Below are 21,265 nucleotides of genomic sequence, written 5' to 3' on the forward strand. Positions count from 1 at the left end.
ACTATTAGTAGTTTATATAGTATAGGTACTTTTAATGTTTTGTAGCTCTATATGTTTATTAGTTGTTATGTATGTTGTTTGTGGGGTTTTTTTGTGTTTTTTTGTATGTCTAGGACCACGGATGGAAACTAGCATTGTGCTAAATCCGGCGTATTTACGTCAATTTCGATTGTACGTTCATTAATATGCACTGTCCCATCTAAAGGTTCAGTCACCTTATTGCCTAAGACTCTACCTAATTGTATAGCTCTACAATGTGTATGCACACTTGAAATATACAGCTTTTAATTTCAGCTAAGCTAAGTTTATTATATATTTTTTGTATAATTTTGAAATAGTTTTTCGCATTTTTGAAATGTTTTTGAATAGTAAGCTTAGCTAACACCAGCACAACACATGATCACATCTTATAGACATGTATTTTTTTCACATTTAACAGAGCTGTCTGCAAGACAGACAGACAGACTCACCCGCCTGCAGCCGCGGCGTGTAGACATGTCCTCCCAAGGTTGTCTGGTGTATCGATTTGATAGCCTGCAGACAGGACCGAGTCATTATTGAGAGGGCACATTATGCTATACCTCCGTCCTGTAGAGGAATGAAAAGATGGGGAGGAAGGATGCAGTGCCCCCACAATCAGACGCAGACAGTCACAGTGTCAGACCGCAGGAGGGGGAAAGAATGAAATGGGGGAAAAAGGAGTCCAAAAAGATACAATGTGAGAGAAAGAAAGACAGAGAGAGAAAGTATGTTAGTGCAGGAAAAACAAAGACAGTGCACACAGGAAACACAAGACAAACACACATCGCTCACACAGGTGAGAACACAAATGTGTGCAATCAAACAGAATGATTTAAAAGTACAGATATACAGCATCTACTGTACATTCAATCTAATGTTTACTCTACAACAATCCCGTGATCAAGAGTCCAAGTTAAGCAAGCACACAGAAATTAGTGCATTCCAGACTTCAGCAGAGACATGAGGAAAAAATCCATGCCAATCATTTCAGAGACAAAATATCTTTAACTCACAGAATAAACATAATTACATAAAGAAGAACAGCATTTAACACAAAGAGTAGTATGAAGTATTTTTTAAAGAGGAGGGTTGTCTGAGTCACATCAATTTGAGGGGTACCTCTTGGTTCAGTACTTGGTCCCCTCCTCATCTCAATATAGACAACATCACTATATGCCCAAAAGTATGTGGACCATGTTGAAGATTTTATTATTTAGAAGATCAGTAATTTAGCTACATATTAAGACACTATTATTTATTTCCTTTGTGAGTGTGTGACTTTGGATGCACTTTTGGGGGCTTACAGAAAGGTCAAGAATGCTGATGCAGCAGTGGATTCTATTTAAGTGTGTCACATGGTGCAAGACCCTATCTATAGGATGTATGACCATTTTTGGAGGCGATGTATGTATATATGTGAAAAGCTAACCGATGTTCCGGAGTCATCTCCTGCGGGGAGTCATCTCCTGCAGGAGGTTGCTCGGCTTTGTTTGTGAATAAAGTCTAACATTTCTGGCATCAAAGATCTCTGAGAAGTGATTTCATAAAAAGATTGAAACCACAACAAATGGCACCCCAGCGGGACTTGTTAGGAGCTGAAGGAACCACGAAGGGCATCTCTGGTGACCGGCACAAACAACAGTGGCCACTGTACTTTGAGGTGAGCATTTTTGCTTTTTTGTAAAGTATGTGTTGGTCACCAGCTGCCCGGAAGTGGTAAGAAAAGCTTCTTCAAATTTAAAAGAACCAAAACAAAATTGAAAAAGGGGTCTTTGATTCCAGAAATGATTGCATGCAGTTTGATTTCTAATAAGAAGGCCTTGTAGATATCAAGTAGTTTGTAATAGCGCGGGGGAGCTCCCAGTAGTGTTTACCAGTGCTTATATGATCCTGTGTGGATTTTGTGAACACTGGTGTTGCTGATTTGGCGCTAAGGTTTTGTTGTACGAATATGCAAGAATCTGTGTTTTGCTTTATTAAGTGGGCCTCGATGGATAATAGGCAAGAGCATGCATACAGATGATTTGTATTTACTGATAAGGATATCAGTTGATTTATCTGTGTTTTTGCGTTTCAAGAGGGCCTCGATGGATGATTACGCAAAAAGCATGCACACAGGGTGTTTTTCTTGTAAGTGGGCATTGAATGATACAAGAATAGCATGTACACAGAAGAAGATTTTATGTTGTCAAGTGGGCCTGGATGGATGACAACCGTACTGATAAGGATATCAGTTATTATTGATTTGTGTTTTACTTGTAAGTGGGCCTTGAAGGATACAAGTAAATAGCATGTGCACAGATGAAGTTTTAGTATAGTTAAAGAGGTATTGTTTTTTCACTGTGTTGAGGAAGTGAATCAGTGAATCTTAGAGGTATTGTTTTTTGCTGTGTTGAGGAGGTGAAACAGTGAATATTTAATGTAGTGTTTTGAAAATAAAAAATTTGAGAAGTAGCGAATAATTCAGATCTGACAGGGAATAGAGTACAGAATAGGGTGTGTGTGTGTATCTGTGGGATCCTGTGTCTTGCTTGACTGTGCCTGTGGGTAAAAATAGTGACCCCCCCTGACCCTGGTCACTTGAAAAGGGACAAAGAATGTGTGAATGAGATTTAGAGACATGAAATAAATGGTACAAAAGTAAAGGGAAACAAGCGTTTGAAGATATTAACTCTGGAGATTAATGCAGTATGAAATAAGATAAAAAATAATATATATATTAATAGATCAATATAAATAAGATTGCAAGTGCTTAATATGTTATATCTGAAGACGTCTAAATTTGTATCTCATTATCCCTGAAGACAGAGTGGGAAAATTATTCCATTGCGGATTATTAAGTTTGTGTTAAGAAAAAATAAGTTGTGCAGTGTTAGGTGATCAAGATTGGGTGACTAAGTTTCATAAACATTAGGAATCTTAGAATTGTAGTAAATATTGTTGATTCAATAATTAAAAAGAAAAGATAAGAGGAATGCCTTGATGTTGGTTGAGAAAAATGTTATTCACCATGCTAGATTATTTGAACACAGCATGCAAAGATAGAAGAAAGATTGAAAGCTGATTTTATGATAGGGAAAATTTAATTATACTTAGATAATCAAAGTTAGATTATTGCTGATATTGAAAAACAGAAATAGCTTGCTTTTTCCTGCAATGAAGAACTTGCTTTACTAAAAATAGAATGGAAGAACTGCTGTTGTCAACCAGTGAGATTTTTATATAGAAGAACTAGTAAAAAGGATGGTTAAAAAGTGAAATTTAGATAAAGAGCTGACAGCTCAGGCACAATTGGGCCTAGTATTTTTAAAAGTTAAATTTGATTCATGCGGATCTCTGAGTGTTCAAATTTCAGATGGCTTCAATGACAGTTTCAAATTGGAAGCAACAAGAGGTCAAAGGTCAAAGACACGACTGCAGAAAGAAGAAGACAGAAGTGGGTGAGGGGCTTTCTGCTCCCCTCCTGAAATTGACTTTCTGGAAAGCTCAGCAAGGAGAAATACTGATTTAATGCTGGAAAAGGTGAAACGTTCACTTGAGACTTTTCCTAAGGACAAAGAGAAAATCCTGAGATGCAAAACTCAGGCAGGATCAACTTCATTGCCCAAACTGAGAAGAGGCAGAGAAACAACATAGCCTAACAGGCCTTTGAGTGACAGCATCGGCTGACAACACATGCAGAGCCACAGCCAAGAAGCTTCAACGGACTGATGATCTAAAAACAGAAGAACTGGGCACCACAGGTGTGGACTCCTCAATGATCACCAGAGACTGCTTCAAAGTTGGTTAATTATTATATTAACTTTATTCATTTTGATTATTCACTGGTCTAAGAGCAATTCTTTATATTCTCTGCTAAACTAACCCTCTCTGCTTTTTCAGTAGGTACAAGTCCAGCCCTATAAGAAAAAGAAAATATGTTGACAGACAGAAGTGGGTGCTCAAACTCACCAAATAATTAGAACGGAGGCTGGATTTGGTATAGTGAGGGCTATTAGATTAAACAACTATAGGGCTAAAAGCATGATAGAATTATTCTCTGGCAAAGAAAAAGATAGACAAAATGTCAAAGCATGATTATTATTGTAAAAGCATGATTATTATTGATTATTATTGTTGACAAAGCAATGATACTGGTCACTCCATCTTGTTTTGGTAAATTCTAGAGATAGATTGGAGGGAAAAGTTACTCCAAAAGTCCAAAATTATGAAATCATAAACGTCAAAACTGGGATAATGAGTTGGAAATGTTACTGGCCAAGAATCCAAGATTATACAGAGATCTCCAAATTTCTTCTTAAAAGCAGCTCATGAGCAAAGACAAAAATAATATGAAAAAATTAGACAAAATAGGCCTATTAATCTAAAATACAGAGAATATTAGAGTTTATTTAAAGGAAAAAAAAGGGTTTGAACCGGTGTTAAATGGAAACCTTATGATCATGGAAACTTCTCAATAGTGATTGGACATAGTTGTGTTGACCTGATGCATTCCACAGCTAAAATTATAAGTTCTGCATTTAGAGCAGAACCTGCTGCAGCAGTAACAGGAGTGTGTGTTGGCCAATGGGTGTGACTGGGTATGAATGGTGTGAGAGATTGTGTTTGAAGAGACTGAGGCAAATCAATTATTTTGCCAATACAGCTGTATTTAAAATTGAATATGTGGGCCCACAGGGCAAATTCTGCCCAATAAAATAATGACCATGGATGAATTTGATTAAATTTCCTGGTTGAAACTGTAGTGGCAATAGAAAAAATTGGGAAAAAACAGTGCCACATTTTGCGCAGCGTATAACACATCTTACTTTCCTTTCAGAATATCATGATGGAGCATAACAAATCTGACTTTCTTTTCAGCATATTGTGATATCATGATGGAGCATAACGCATCTGACTTTCTTTTCAGCATATTGTGATGGAGCTGATTATTTGTCAAAAGTATGAAATAATGTCTTGTAACTTTTGTCTTGTAAAGTGGGTTGAGTGTTGTCCAAGATGAATAGTGTGCTGATAGTGGGACTCAAAACAATGAGATACGTTTTGAATTGACGAATTGTAAAAAGTACATTTGAAATTTAATGTGAGAAAAATGTAAAGAAGGTGCAAATAAGAAGATAAAAAGCCAAATTTATGAAAAATAAAGGGAATATATGGGTTCAAGCCCTGCTGCTAATGAAAGGAAACCACTCAGCCCACATGACCATTCTACAGGTAACACCGAGGAGGACAATGGGCCAGATGAGCAGATGATTTAATATATGTTGTTGTCTGTAACGGTGGTGGGCCCAAAAGACAGTTCAAATCAACAATAAATATTTTAAGTAGCTGTTCGGGCGCCAGACAGGTGTGTGCCTGTCAAAAAATTAACCCAGGATAGCATAATCAACCACCTGTTACATATCAAAACAAAAGCTTGACATAGTCTGGGGTTTGCTTCCCATCACTTTTTAATGGCCACAAAACTTATTCCAGTGTCAATAATTTGTGAGCAATTCAAGTGCTGTATAAGAAAAACAACAACAACTTTATCTCCAAAATCAGTTCAGATGGAGAGGAAAATAACTAATAAAACAAAATAACAACAATAATCGTACCATAATATTAAACCCCACTACTTTTTGGTGTTTTGTGTTTTTGTTCACACATGCACAGGGGGAAAAAAAACATACAAAATGCGAATCAGTGCAGATACGTCACACCAGATTTTCCACACACAGTAGAATTTTCCCAAGCACACAAACACCGTAACTCAACAGTTATTAGTAGAAAAAGGGACAAAATACTTAAACAACCAAAAAAAAAAACATCAGTCAACTAGACTCATCGGAAAGTGTGTGTGTGTGTGTGTGTGTGTTTTGGTATAGTTAGTGGGTGTGTCCGGGAGGCATGTGTAATTTCGGACGATGTGCGTCTCTGAGAGAGCGTGGTACTGTTTGTACGGAAGAAAAGCTTGGTGGCACTGACCCAAACAAATGTAGCAGACCGCAAGGTCTCGGAGGAGTGTCTGGAACCGCCGTGGACTCTGAGCTGAACCTTTTCCCGACCGCGCTTTCCACTACGGACGGCTGAATAAAATCCGCGAAGGTGCGTTGCTTTCCACTACGGACGGCTGAATGAAATCCGCGAAGGTGCGTTGCGCCAGTTCACCGACTCAATGAAACAGCACGTCTGGAAGCCGACAGAAACACGAGCCCCACTCCACACGGCACTCCAACTTATTTTCTCCTCTCCGACAACCCTCTTACGAGCCCTGCATTCACTTGTGACGTTGGTTTTTCTTTCTCCCCCTCCAGGTGCGTGAGCCTCGCCCTTATATTAGGCGCGTTTTACTTAATTGACGCACACCTCCCTTTCCGTCATGGATTTTGGCAAAGTGAAAATGTAAATAACACAACATGCGGCATATGGAATTTTCCACTCTGCCACACTCTCCCCCCCTTGAGAAAACAACACATAGTTGTTACGGGGAAAAAAAACCTCTAAAACCCTAGAAAATCTTCGTCCTCGTCTGAGGTCTCATGGAAAATTTCCCGGAGTTTCTCCTGAGTACGATCCTCAACTTCTTTTGCAGTAGGGAAACACAGTTTCATATTGCATACATGCACATTGCGCACATCTTCTCCTGTGCTTTCCATTGCAACTTGATAGTTCAGGGGACCTAACTGTCGAATTATGCGATATGGTCCCTTCCACTTAGGTGCCAGCTTAGCAGTAAAATTGCGTTGTGCACTGGATTGAGGGAAGTTTCTTATCCATATTCGATCCTTCTCCCAGAAGGTGACATCCCTTCTGTTCTTGTTATAAGATCTCAATTGTCTCGTTTGGGCTTTTTTGCAGTTGTCCATGGCCTTTCTGTGTAGTTGAGACAACTGATGAACGACCTCATATGAATGACCAGAGGGTGAAAGGTTGTGTCCATGCAACAATTTGTCCACTGGGCTGTGAAGTTTTCTGCCCAGATGGAGCTCAGCAGGTGACATTCCAATAGTCTCCTGAACTGCGGTATTAAGTGCAAAACGAAACTCAGGCAGATAGTGGTCCCAACTTTTATGATTATCTTCCACAAAAGAAGCCATCATGCACTTCAGAGTACGGTTGACTCTTTCCGTCATATTTGTCTGCGGGTGGTACGCGGTGGTGAGTTTGTGTGTCACACTCCATTTCGCACACAATTCATTGAATAATGCAGATACAAATTGTGTTCCTCTGTCGGACAGGATGTAATCAGGCACGCCCCATCGAGTCAACACTTCTCTTCGCAAGATTTCCGCAATATTCTGAGCAGTGGCTTGTCGCATGGGAAAGAGTTCAACCCATCGAGAAAAATAGTCAACAAAGACGAGTAAATACTCATGTTGTTTTGTGCTTTTAGGCAGGGGACCCATTACATCCACTCCTAACATTTCATTTGGTCGTGATGTAGTAATAGGCTGAAGTTTTCCTGCTGGTTTTTTATTGTCACTTTTAAGAGTTTGACATTTTACACACCTTTGGACATGTTTCTTGACGTCTGTCCACATGCCTGGCCAGTAGGCAACGGCTTGTACTCTTTTATATGTCTTGAAAATCCCAAAATGCCCACTCATGGGACTGGAATGGTAGTATTGGAGAATTTTGGGCACAAGACTGCTGGGAATGACAACACGATAGTGGACTTGGCTGTCGGCCAGTTGAGTGGTATGATACAGTTTGTCTTCCACTACTACATATTGTTCCTTCTCGGTGAGTTCGTTCTTTGCAAGTGCCTGAAATATTCTACTGATTTCAGGATCATGATGTTGTTCATCCCAGATGTTTTCAGGGGTGATTGGAAACTCAGACTCCTCTTTTTGACTGGTGTACACACTACATCCAGGTATGTGGTACATTCGTGAAAGAGCATCAGGTGCTACATTCAACTTTCCTTTCCTGTACTCCATCACAAAGTCAAACCTTTGTAGTCGGAGAGCCCATCTGATGAGTCGGCTGGTTGTTTTCGTGGAACTCATCACCCACTGCAACGAGGAATGGTCCGTGATCACTGTGAACAATCGGGGTTCTAAGTAATGCTGCCATTTGTCCAGTGCCCACACCACTGCAAGACATTCCTTTTCTGTTGTGGAATAGTTAATCTCAGCTTTATTTAGAGTCCTACTGGCATAAGCAATCACTTCCTCACCGCCTTGTTCTTTCCGCTGAGTCAACACAGCGCCCAAGCCAGTGTCGCTTGCATCCGTGTACACTGAAAAAGGTAGTTGGAGATTGGGATGTCCAAGGATAGGTGGCAATGTAAGGCATGTTTTTAAATGCTCAAAAGCTTGTTGGCATTGCGATGTCCAAAGAAACGATTGTCCTTTCTTTTTTAGGTTGTTGAGAGGCTCTGCAATCCTAGAGAAGTCTGCCACGAATCGATGGTACCACCCAGCCAATCCCAGGAAGCGCTGGACCTCTTTAAGGTTACGGGGAACTGGATAAGTGCGAATTGCTTCCACCTTGCTGGGATCTGCGGTAACACCTTGTCCGTTCACTACATGACCGAGGAAGGCAATCTCCTGAAGGCAGAACTTGCATTTTTTTAGGTTCATCGTCAAACCAGCTGCTTGTAACCTCTGAAGGATGGTCTGGATGTCAAGAAAATGCTGAGCCATTGATGGAGAATAAACTATGATATCGTCGATATAGACGAAACACATGGTTCCAAGCAATCCTCTCAGGACGATCTCCATCAGCCTTTGAAAGGTTGCTGGTGCATTTTTTAGACCAAAAGGCATGACATTGAAATGGTATAGCCCCCCTGACGTGATGAAGGCGGTCTTTGACTTACTCTCAGGTTCCATGGGTACCTGCCAATAACCGCTATTTAGATCCAAAGTGGAAAAAATGGCTGCCCCAGAGAGCGACTCCAGGATCTCTGTGATGTTGGGAATTGGATATGCATCACTTTCAGTGAGGGCATTGACCTTTCTGTAGTCAACACAGAACCTGAGACTACCATCTTTTTTGGGAACCAAAACAACTGGTGATGCCCAAGCTGAATAAGATGGTTCTATGATGCCAGCCTTTAACATGTCTTCAATCTGTTCTTTCACTATATCTTGCTTTGCGGGTGTAAGCCGATAAGGGCGTTGTTTAACAGGTACCTGATGACGCGTGTACAGGCAGTGCTGAAGAACATTCGTACGTCCTGGTCGGCGAGTACACACACCCTGATGTTTCTGCAAGATGTGACGTAATTGGTCTTCTTCATTATGAGGTAAAGTTGCTTCTTTTAATGCACGGTCAATCAAGACTTGATCCTCTGTATGACTAGGGTCTGCATCTCGAGAAGCCAGTAAAGGTTGGGGCGGAGGAACAGAACTTAACAAGGACAGATTTAGCTGAGAGCTTTTAGATTTCTTTTGTCTTCGTTGACATGGAACTCTGCTTGCAGGAATACTTGCGTGGCCTAGTTGGAAATAGTATTCCTCCTCAGGAGAACATTGGAAAGTGTATTTCCTTTCTGAGACATTAAGTTGGAGGCCGCTCAGGAAAATGAAGTCTAATCCCAACACTGCTACATATGTCAGCGATGTTGAGGTAAGAACAACAGCCCGCATAGAAATATTGGTGTTATGAAGGGTAATCTGCACATTTATCCACCCCAGTGGAACTTCGGCCTCGCCATTCGCTAAGTAGAGAGGCCCTAAAGTCCATGGATGGAGACTCTCCTGGGGGCTAAGTTCCTTCCACAAACTCTCATGTATAAGAGTATAGCTAGCTCCAGTGTCCACGATAGCTTTACCCTTCCATGTGCCAATGGTGACCGGGACAACAAGCTGTTGGGGTACTGTTAACTGTTTGTGGTCAGTAACCTGGTTCGTTTTAAGGCTGTCAGTGATGGGTGATGCAGTCGTGGCTGAGACGGCATTGTGGGAGGGTAACACACCCGGTTTTTGATTTTGAGGGGGACGTTTGTTCTGAGAAGGTTGATGCTGATGAGATGGCTGACTTGAAAAAGATGAGGTAAAAAAGGGACAGTTTCCAGGGGAATGATGTCCTTTACACCGCCAGCACTGAACTTGGGACTTGTCCATAGAGCGATTAACAGGAGCTCGAGGTGCCATAGCCTGCTGTTTAGGGTGTACGCCTCCATCATACCGGAATTGCTGCTCATAGTCCTTTTCTAATTGATGGCCTAACTTCACCAACTCCTCCACTGTAAAAACTCGACTGCGTAACTGACTGGCGAGGTGAGGTTTAATATTTTTTAGAATCATTTTCACAATTTCACACTCCGTTAATGTGCTTTTCCATCTCTTGCACAATGCCCGGTATGAAAAAGCAAAATCCCTAATAGATTCTCGCTCTCCTTGAATCCTTGTCCTGACTCGCTCAGCTAACTCGTCCTCATAGTCCTCTGAAAGAAAAGCAGATAGGAAAGCTGCCTCAAATTCAGTCCAAGAGACAATGGAAGAGCGGGCAACTTCCCACCAGTCACGAGCAGTTCCATGTAAGACTGTACGAAAAGTAGCCAGAAGATCCACGTCGGACAAGGGGTGCAATGCCAAAAAGTCTTGACATCGAGTCAAATAACTCAAAGGGTCTGAGTCATCGGATGGCTTTCCAAATGTGGGAAATGTTAGTCGAAGATGATCACTTTTAGCTGTCGGGGTAGTGGAAGATGTGAGGGCAGCTGCTTCTGGGCTGGGTGGTGAGGAAAAAGAACTATCGGTTGCAGGTATAGTTAGGGATGCCTCTTTTGGTTGGTCAGTTCTGTCAGTTATCTGCGTTTCGATTTTTTTGTTCACTTCTGACTGAAATTTTTGAAAGTCAGTGCAAAGCTCCTCCATTTGTTTTTTCCCTTGTTGCAACTCTTTATTAAGTTGCTCTTGACTAATTTGCAGATTCTTGCGCATGTCTTTCAGGTCTTTTTGGATTTCTACCTGAAGCTGTTCAACCAGGAAACGCACCTCAAATATAAGAGCAGTCTTCACATTCGTCAATTCCTCTGCAATCATACGTTTGGTAGCTTTGGTCCATTGGTCCATCTCACTTTCCACCTGTTGTTTGCTGTCGGTGATACACTTTAGTAGCTGTTGCTGGTTGTCCTCCATCTTGGTTACCATGTTGGAAATATGTGTTGATTGTTGAGAAGACTTGGCCTTCACCTCCTGGGTAAGTTGAATAATTGCCCTCTCTTGTTTCTGGCTTGACTCCTTTAAGGAATCCAAATCTCCTTGTACTTGCTGAGTTACTTGTTGAAATCCTCTGCCAGGTGTGGGAAGTTGAAAGGGCAAGTCCTGCAGGTCCTGCGCTCCCACAGAAGATGGAGGGGAAGTTTCAGGCGTTGTGCAGAGCTGCATGTTGTCTGAATTTGGTGGTTCCCAGGTGAGGGTTTGTACGGGAGTGCTGACAGTCAAGGCAGAGGTGGCAAATCGCACTCTGGATCCAGGGGGCTCAGTTTGGGTCAAATTAGGGGTGTAAGGGAATAAAGAGACAGGGGCTGCTGGTGGCCACATGGGTGTTTCCACTTCAGGGACCTCAATGTCCACCAACGTGGATGGAGAGGGTGGGGTGGTCATGTTACAAGTGTAAAAAGTGTATGAAATAAAAATCAGTAAATGGTATAATGTGTTTGTGTCAATTTTCTTTCTGAGAAAACCAACAAACTCGGACAAAACAATAAACTACATTGTTCAAAGAACAAAACAGTTCCAGATCATTTATACAAAGGTTGCGCAATTCTTCAATTTGGTCACAAACTTATTTCAACCCAAAAAAGAGAAGATATAAGGTAACAATTTTTTTCAATGGAAAAGTGAGCCCCACATTTTTTTTAAGCAAAGCAATTCCAATTATAATTCACAGTCAACTGGGTTTAGTGCCACATCAAATGTACACACACTGTATACGGAGTCCCCACAACAAAACTTCCTCACAGTTCAGTTCAAATCACAGTTCAAAGTTCAAATTCACAATTCAAAATTTCACAGTTCAAGTTTTCATATAGTTCACAGTCCCTGTTTGGGCGCCACTCTGTAACGGTGGTGGGCCCAAAAGACAGTTCAAATCAACAATAAATATTTTAAGTAGCTGTTCGGGCGCCAGACAGGTGTGTGCCTGTCAAAAAATTAACCCAGGATAGCATAATCAACCACCTGTTACATATCAAAACAAAAGCTTGACATAGTCTGGGGTTTGCTTCCCATCACTTTTTAATGGCCACAAAACTTATTCCAGTGTCAATAATTTGTGAGCAATTCAAGTGCTGTATAAGAAAAACAACAACAACTTTATCTCCAAAATCAGTTCAGATGGAGAGGAAAATAACTAATAAAACAAAATAACAACAATAATCGTACCATAATATTAAACCCCACTACTTTTTGGTGTTTTGTGTTTTTGTTCACACATGCACAGGGGGAAAAAAAACATACAAAATGCGAATCAGTGCAGATACGTCACACCAGATTTTCCACACACAGTAGAATTTTCCCAAGCACACAAACACCGTAACTCAACAGTTATTAGTAGAAAAAGGGACAAAATACTTAAACAACCAAAAAAAAAAACATCAGTCAACTAGACTCATCGGAAAGTGTGTGTGTGTGTGTGTGTGTGTGTGTTTTGGTATAGTTAGTGGGTGTGTCCGGGAGGCATGTGTAATTTCGGACGATGTGCGTCTCTGAGAGAGCGTGGTACTGTTTGTACGGAAGAAAAGCTTGGTGGCACTGACCCAAACAAATGTAGCAGACCGCAAGGTCTCGGAGGAGTGTCTGGAACCGCCGTGGACTCTGAGCTGAACCTTTTCCCGACCGCGCTTTCCACTACGGACGGCTGAATAAAATCCGCGAAGGTGCGTTGCTTTCCACTACGGACGGCTGAATGAAATCCGCGAAGGTGCGTTGCGCCAGTTCACCGACTCAATGAAACAGCACGTCTGGAAGCCGACAGAAACACGAGCCCCACTCCACACGGCACTCCAACTTATTTTCTCCTCTCCGACAACCCTCTTACGAGCCCTGCATTCACTTGTGACGTTGGTTTTTCTTTCTCCCCCTCCAGGTGCGTGAGCCTCGCCCTTATATTAGGCGCGTTTTACTTAATTGACGCACACCTCCCTTTCCGTCATGGATTTTGGCAAAGTGAAAATGTAAATAACACAACATGCGGCATATGGAATTTTCCACTCTGCCACATGTCACTAACATAAATAATTAAGATTTCATTCACAGATGACAGTAGCTCACTTCCAGGAAGGTTTCTGGGATGGTTCTAACAAAGAACCAGTGACTTCGCATTGTAATCTCAGAAGAGGCTCAAAAGAGGCTTGTGCATTAATCAGCAAAGTGACTTGAGTCCATGTCTCAACTTAAAATACACCAACAAGCCTCAACCCCCTCCACAACAGAAAGTGAGGGATCAAGGACATTGAGGGATCAAGTTCCCTGGCAAATGAGAGGAAACAAACCATTGCAACAACTCACAAAGATCAACATGAATGGAAAAAGGAGACAAACTTAACCAAATTCACAGGAATGAAAAGTTGCAGAATGTGGGAGATTCACAAGGAGTTGTGCAAAGAAGAGAAGCAACAGAGTGAAAGAGATGAGTACAAGTTCAGACAATACTCAACATCAACCAAACTTTTCTAAAAATGTAATGTTAAAGCCCTTGAATATTTAGTAGCAACCTAATAATAACCCCACCAGAAAAAATTGATTGAAGAGAGAAAATGTATGGTATGATGATAAAATGAATGTTAACGACTAATTCAAGAAATTTACATAGAATAATTGGAATTAAGACAATTCATAAAGAAAAAAAAAAGAACTAAAATACATTTTAAAAAGATCCAAAAGGGTACTCAGATGCAAATTTTTAATACAGGGGTATACCTAATTAGTTTAAGGCTACAGTTGAAATTAAAACAAGTATTAAGACTGGCTATTAACAAATATTCGATTTTAATTTTAATTCATAAGATTATGTTATGATTCAATATGCTATTGACTAAATAAATATATATTAAGTAGTGCTAATAGAATGACAAATTCAATTGGAAGTTATTCGAATTCAATAAAAAACAGGCTCTTAAGAACAATTTATGGTACCAGAGGAGGGTCAAAAAAGATATTTGACATTCACATGAAGGACAGATTGTTACACCAACATCACTTTTGAATATTTTCAATCCAGATGCGCCTGGTTTTGACCAGTACGCAAGGGGGGAATTATGAGAGATTAAGGAAAAGGAGAGATTAAGAATGTGAAATTTGTAAAGAGAGATTACGAATGTGAAATTTGTAAAAATTTGTGCCAAAAAACAGTTAAGAAAGGAACAGCGACACAAATAGGCGAGAAGGACTATTAAAACGCTTGATAATGGATTATGTGGACATGATATAGACGGGTAAAGGCAATGATATTAGCAGAGGAGGGGCAGATGTAGAAATGAGATTTCTAACAGAGAAGTATTCCTTAGATTTGAAATGCTATCAGAAATAAATTCAGATAATGGGTTAGCAAGTTATTCCAAGAATATTGAAGATTAAAATGAATTGTATACGAACACTTAAATTGCACACAAGGAAGTTTTAATAATAAAGTTATAATGCTTTATGTTTTAAATGGTTGATATAAAAATTATGGATTTAGATTTACAGAAAAAAAAAAAAAGATGTACATATAATGAATATGTAAGGTAGTGGAAAAGTTATTTTCTAGAGTTATTTGTTCTAATTGTCTAATGAGTTTATTGAATGACTTGTATGAGGTAAATGTAACATTGCTCTAAAGCTTTCTTAGTTTGAGTGATTACATGGGATATAACTAGTTTATTCATGAGTTTATTTAGAAATTAGTAGAAAGGAAGAAAAGGTATTCAGTTAAGAACCGCTTGAACTGAAGAGCTCCAATGAGGAGCTATAACGCGAGATTAAAAATGTCTAAATGGTATTTATTGTTACATTTTGGTAATAAAACTGAATTTAAAATATGAAACTTTATAACGAAGCACAAAGCGATTTAAAGGATAAAAGGTGCACTACAATGTTCTGTTCGTTCATCAACTAAAAATGATTGACTAAAAGATTGATTCTTCGAATTTAATAATTGATATTCCTTCATAAAAAGAAGCAATTGAAAATGAGAAAAATAGGTATTTAACCCAGCCCTATTTTTAAATCAAAATTCATATGGATCAAGGAAAAATAAAAACGCAGAATGAATAAATTATTTATTATAAATCAGCAGAGATTTACTGTAATGCTTTGTCTGCATTAGGAGGAAAACAATTACATGAGAAAAGTAGAGGGACTTATGTTTGAAGATCAGTGTTGCACTTTTACCAAATAATACTGCGCAGGGAGGAACATTTAGTGAATACAGGATTAAGTCAAAAAAGTTTAAGAACAAAAAGTTAAGAAAAACTTGATTTGAAGTTTGGAGGAGTATGAACATGGTTTGCTAAATTAGGAATGTTTTCTGAAGTTGCAATATTGAAAGGTGGTTATTATTCTGTTGTGTACTTCCCATAGTAAGATCATTAGTTGTTAAAATTACTGTTAAACAAATGGAAATGCTGAAATATCAAGATAATGAAAATTAATTTTAAAGGGCAACCAATATTATTAAGATTGGGCTTATAAACCAAATTTAAATGTACAAGCATTGGACAATGATTCAAGTGAGGAAGGAGAAGATGATTGACGAGCCAGACCCTGGGTGTATGTGCTAGCCTAACCTCTCCCCGAAGGGTGACCCTCTACGATGCGTAAAGTGTCTGGGTCGAAGAGGATATCTACACCGCAAGAATACTTTTAAATGTATAAGGGATTTTTATGTTTGACATACTCTACTGTGACAATAACAGGCAATGCTGAACCAACTTTATCCACACACTTATAACAATGTTTTTGTTTTATTAGGGAGAATTCGAAGTCTTTTACTCTCTCCATTGAAAGAAAAAAGAAAATACAACTGAAAGAAAGAAAATATATGGAGAGAGATGTTTGGCTCGAATGCTCCTCCGGAGTGTGGTGCGCATAATCTAGTCATTGGAAAAGAGACTGGGTGACTTGATTTAGTCACTAGGTAGCATAAGTGAGGGGGCTGGATTGTGAAACTACACTCTGGAAAAGGATACTAAAAGTGGGGCTTAGATAAGCCCCAGAGGAGGGAATGTTGAAGATTTTATTATTTAGAAGATCAGTAATTTAGCTACATATTAAGACACTATTATTTATTTCCTTTGTGAGTGTGTGACTTTGGATGCACTTTTGGGGGCTTACAGAAAGGTCAAGAATGCTGATGCAGCAGTGGATTCTATTTAAGTGTGTCACATGGTGCAAGACCCTATCTATAGGATGTATGACCATTTTTGGAGGCGATGTATGTATATATGTGAAAAGCTAACCGATGTTCCGGAGTCATCTCCTGCGGGGAGTCATCTCCTGCAGGAGGTTGCTCGGCTTTGTTTGTGAATAAAGTCTAACATTTCTGGCATCAAAGATCTCTGAGAAGTGATTTCATAAAAAGATTGAAACCACAACAACCATAGCCAGTGATTACTGATTATTTCATTTCAAAATCATGGGCATCAATAGGCAGTTGTGTCCTCCCTTTGCTGTTGTAACAACTTACAGTTTTCTGGGTAGATTACCAAAATACAAAACAGGCCCTTAATAACGAGTGCTCAAAGTCTCCCACATCTGCAGTGATATGTGGTCAATGACATTTAAATCTAACACCTTTGCAAATAATTTAATTCGGAAATAATTTTATTCAAATCATCAAATTGATCGAAAGTGACAGTAAAGACATTTCAGTCATGACAACTCTCGGACTGTTTGGCATGGTAATGGGTATGACAATGTTGATGTGTTTGATCTTGGCAGAATAGATTTGCTATTCCACCAGATCTGCTATTCTGCAAGTAAGACATGCTGCTGCTATGGCAGTCAATGGTAACAGTTAACTGTCTGGTTACCGACATTCTTCAAAATATCTTCCTTTGTGTTCAGCAGAAGAAAGAAATTCATACAGGTTTGAAACAACTTGAGGGTGAGTATATGATGACAGAATTTTCATTTTAAAGTGAACTATCCCTTAAAAATTGCACTCAATTATACTTGACTTATACTAAGTATTTGGCAAATTCATAAAAGTATACTTTGTTTGTAGTTGTGTTTACTCTTTAGATTGAGTAGCCTACTAAATACATTTGTCAAGTTTTACATACGGCCTTATAAACTTACATTGTTTGATTATTATATTGATATATATATATATAAAAAACTGATATGTTCCTAATTCTGAGTATGTGAAATGCTGTACAATATTGCGTACATGAAATACCCATGGGCCATGGCAGATCTATACAAGTGGAGCTGGGGGAAATGGAGGTTTCTGAAAGCATGCTGCAACTGCTATAGCAAGTATTTGAAGGTTGAGCACGCAAGCTCATTGGTTACTGATATCGCAGGAACCAATCAGCTGTGCCCTATATAGAATGATGTGATTGCAAGCAGGTTGAGTAAAGAACCTATTATCTACAGTTTCATGACAGAGCTTTGTATTTATGTTTCAAAATATTTATATTTCAAATAAATGCTGTTCTTTTGAATGATCTATTCATCAAGCAATCATTATTATTATTCTTTTTTTATATATTAATAAGATTTATTTATAATAAGCATACACTGAAGACTGGAGTAATGGCTGCTGAAAATTCAGCTTTGTCATGACAGGGATAAATTACATTTTAAAATATATTCAAATAGAATATATCTTATCAATCGTAATAAGATTTAACAATATTACAGTTTTTACTCTATTTTGATCATATACATGCAGACTTGGTGAGCATAAGAGACTTCTTTCAGTAGAGTAAAGTAAAGTCCTATAGAAAGAACAGGAAATAATGGGGAGAAGTAAAAGGAATGGGATCAGGAAATGTCCAGAATCAGATTCAAACTTGCATTTTCTGCTTGAGCTTAACGAGTACATTGCATGCACATTTTAAGCAAAAATGGTTTCCGCTAGGTTTACACTGTTATATTAATGCAGTGCAACTAGTGTGATGTGGTGGCATAGTTAGTACCTGAGGAGAGGAGTTTCCGGCAGCAGTCGGCATGAGCATTCAGAGCGGCCAGATGCAAGGGGAACATGCCGTGAACCCCTCTTCTGCAGAAGAATATAGGGGAGAACGAAAGAGTCTATCAGAGACAACAAGTTATGATGCTTTACCTATATTTTTTAACTAAGATCCAAATGCAGAGTCAAACCTGGTGCAGTCAGCTCCGCTCGTGATTAGAGTGTTTATTAAAAGTTCATGGCCGTATCGAGCAGCAACGTGCAGCGGAGTGTTACCATCCTTATCAACACAGTCAATCTCTCCACCTGTATCAAAAACACACAACTGTACTCACAATGTATCTGCAAATCAGTGGATATCAAAATCAAATGCTGTTTAGATTCAGACATTTTAGTCTGTACACACAGAACATGTTTTCCATTCCACTGAGCTAATTTCCCATTCTTTTTCTATGTAAACACATGGTAGACAGACGTGTTCGGCCGCTGAACTTGTCTTGCATTTTTTGCAGATTCTTGTGCATGACATGGCATTCTAAAAATGAGGTGCTCAAGTTAAAAGAAGTTCATATTTAAAAAAAAACGTGTCTCTACTAGACCTTGCCTTTTTACCACTAACATGTGTCTCTCATTTTAACTGCAAAAACGCATTCTGTGTGAATGGTCCTTTAGCCGGCTAAAAACAGCTTTACCGTTTTGGATGAGCGTCTGGGAGCGTGTGAATCGTCCGTGCACTGCCGTCAGATGAAGAGGGCTTTTCCCATCTCGACTCTGAGGAAACATCACAAAATGATTATTAGCATACAGCACACTGGATTTGGACGGTCTGTCTATATTTAGTCCAAGTTGGGCATACCTGGACGTTGACATCAGCTCCACTGTTGACCAGGAACTCCAGACACAGGGCACCATGGGTGGACGCAGCAGCAAAGTGGAGAGGTGTGAAGCCCTTGTTATTTGGCTGACAAACATTAGCACCATAGTCGATCAACTCGCTGACCACTGCGTCCTGCCCATTAAAACACGCCACATGCAGCGCTGTGTTCCCAAAGGCATTGGCTTCATCTATCTACGAGTGAAGCATACAATGTAATGGTCAGTCCAATGACCCCATGCTCTCTTCCCTATATGTATCTATTTGCATCCTAAGTACCTCTACAGCCAGGCTAAGCAGATGTTTCACCACAGCGATCTGACCGTTGGAAGCAGCAGCATGTAGAGTTGTGTATCCCCTCTTGTCCTTGCAGCTGATCTCGGCCCCTTGACTCACCAATAAACACACCACATCTAAGTGACCTGCAAGAGTATAGAGAGGAGCTCATGAACACATAAACATAGATATAGCAGATTAAACATAGTTCACACAAAAAAGAAAAATCTGTTATTAGTTACTCTCCATCATGTAATTTCAAACTCGAACACAGAAGGAGATGTTTCCCAGAATGTTGACTTTCCATAAAACAAAACCAGAAAGTGACTAAGGTCTGTCAAACTCGGAAAAGGACAAAAAAACACCATAAAAGCTCTATAAACTAGTCCATACGACTTGTGCACAACAATATAAGTCTTTTGAAGCAATGCCATTGTTTGAGGGAAAAACAATATGAATGTTCGCAAGTGCTCATTTCTTTTTGAAGGAAAATTGCACATAATTACCATTTGTGGGTGTGCGATACTGACCAGTAATGATATCTCAATATTTTGGGGGGATATTGTTGATAACAACAATTATACAACATTTTGATGAGAGTGTTTTCATGCTGGTTCCTTGGCTGGGTAGGCCTGTCGTGGAAAACTGACTCCCAGAGATTTTAATTTTCATAATATTGCAGTGAGAGTAAACTGTGCAGTGTTTAGTTCACAGTAGTAACATCATTTATGAAGGGTCAATATTTGACCCTTTTTTGACCCCATCTTTTATGTCGAATTATTATATTAAATGAATAAATTAATTTAAAATAATAAGGCACTATAGGCTATTACCAATCAAATGAAACCAGTATCAACAAAATGCAATTCCGCACAGCAGAGATGCCACAGAAACTGCATCTGAAGTGGCATTTGAATGATTCGTTCGAAACGGCTGATTCATTCTAAAATGAAACAAGTGACTGTCTTTATGAATGGGTTATTCACTTAAATGATTCGTTCAGTAACGAAAGGCTGCTGTGTATGTTCGGAGACCTCCAAGAATTCTGCTTCGGACTTGTTTAAAAACAAATCGTCATTCTAACTCCATTCTAACAACAATTACACTATTATTGTAGAGTTAGTATGAAAGTATTATGGACTACTTGAGTGGTGATTTTACGTCCTTTTTGGAGCTTATCAGCCCCCTCGTAACTATTTTTCACATTTGAATGGAAGAGAGCGGCATGAACAACTCCTTTTGTGTCCCAATGAAAACAAAAGAAAACAAGGGCATATATTTCACAGTGTTTATAGGACCGTTCCCTCACCCATATATGCTGCCCAGTGCAGTGCACGGCAGTCTTTCTTATCAAAGGCGTTGATGTTGGCACCCTTGGCCAGAAGAAGGCTAACCATCTGAAGATCGAGAGAAAGGAAATTGAATAACAGTGACAAGATTGAGATGGAGAAATGGAGGAGAGAATGCATAAAGCATGAGCCAATAATGCACCAGTAATTATGGGTCTCCTGAAGCTCTTATTGTGTGCTGCGTGTTTGTGTCACAATTCATATAATGACCTTCTAAACCATTCTGCATTGTTGAGAGCTCAAGACATGTAACTCTGTGTTGACAAGGCAGTGTGGGAAGTATTTAGCAGCAGCAGCAGCCTTTTGTTTTCTTTTTTTACTAGTGATAATTTTAGTCTACTTTTTATGTACTTCTCAGAAATATACTTTATGTACTTAAAGGGATAGTTCACTTTAAAATGAAAATTCTGTCATCATATACTCACCATCAAGTTGTTTCAAACCTGTATGAATTTCTTTCTTCTGCTGAACACAAAGGAAGATATTTTGAAGAATATCAGTAACCAAACAGCTAACTGTTACCATTGACTGCCATAGTAGGAAAAAAAATACTATGGCAGTCAATGGTAACAGTTAACTGTCTGGTTACCGACATTCTTCAAAATATCTTCCTTTGTGTTCAGCAGAAGAAAGAAATTCATACAGGTTTGAAACAACTTGAGGGTGAGTATATGATGACAGAATTTTC

The 21,265-nt window shown here is 39.3% G+C and overlaps 1 protein-coding gene across 5 annotated transcripts in view; it reads right to left on the reverse strand.

Moving 5' to 3' along the window:
* The window catches only part of ankrd44 (ankyrin repeat domain 44), a 42,533-nt gene that overhangs the window by 11,841 nt on the left and 9,427 nt on the right, over positions 1-21,265 (reverse strand). For 2 of the 5 annotated variants that reach the window (XM_079618277.1, XM_079618275.1), the window contains exons 6-12: positions 20,538-20,625; positions 19,232-19,374; positions 18,935-19,147; positions 18,771-18,849; positions 18,270-18,384; positions 18,086-18,168; positions 471-588 (exon numbers count right to left, since the gene is read on the reverse strand). In XM_079618277.1, coding sequence (XP_079474403.1) covers positions 471-588; positions 18,086-18,168; positions 18,270-18,384; positions 18,771-18,849; positions 18,935-19,147; positions 19,232-19,374; positions 20,538-20,625 — 839 coding nt within the window. Of the gene's footprint in view, positions 1-470; positions 589-17,670; positions 17,885-18,085; positions 18,169-18,269; positions 18,385-18,770; positions 18,850-18,934; positions 19,148-19,231; positions 19,375-20,537; positions 20,626-21,265 lie in introns of those variants that run through there. The other 3 variants (XM_079618278.1, XM_079618276.1, XM_079618279.1) reach the window with 2 other exon arrangements.

This window comes from Phoxinus phoxinus (genome assembly GCF_949152265.1).
Source record: "Phoxinus phoxinus genome assembly, chromosome: 7".
In the NCBI taxonomy this organism is placed as follows: domain Eukaryota; kingdom Metazoa; phylum Chordata; class Actinopteri; order Cypriniformes; family Leuciscidae; genus Phoxinus; species Phoxinus phoxinus.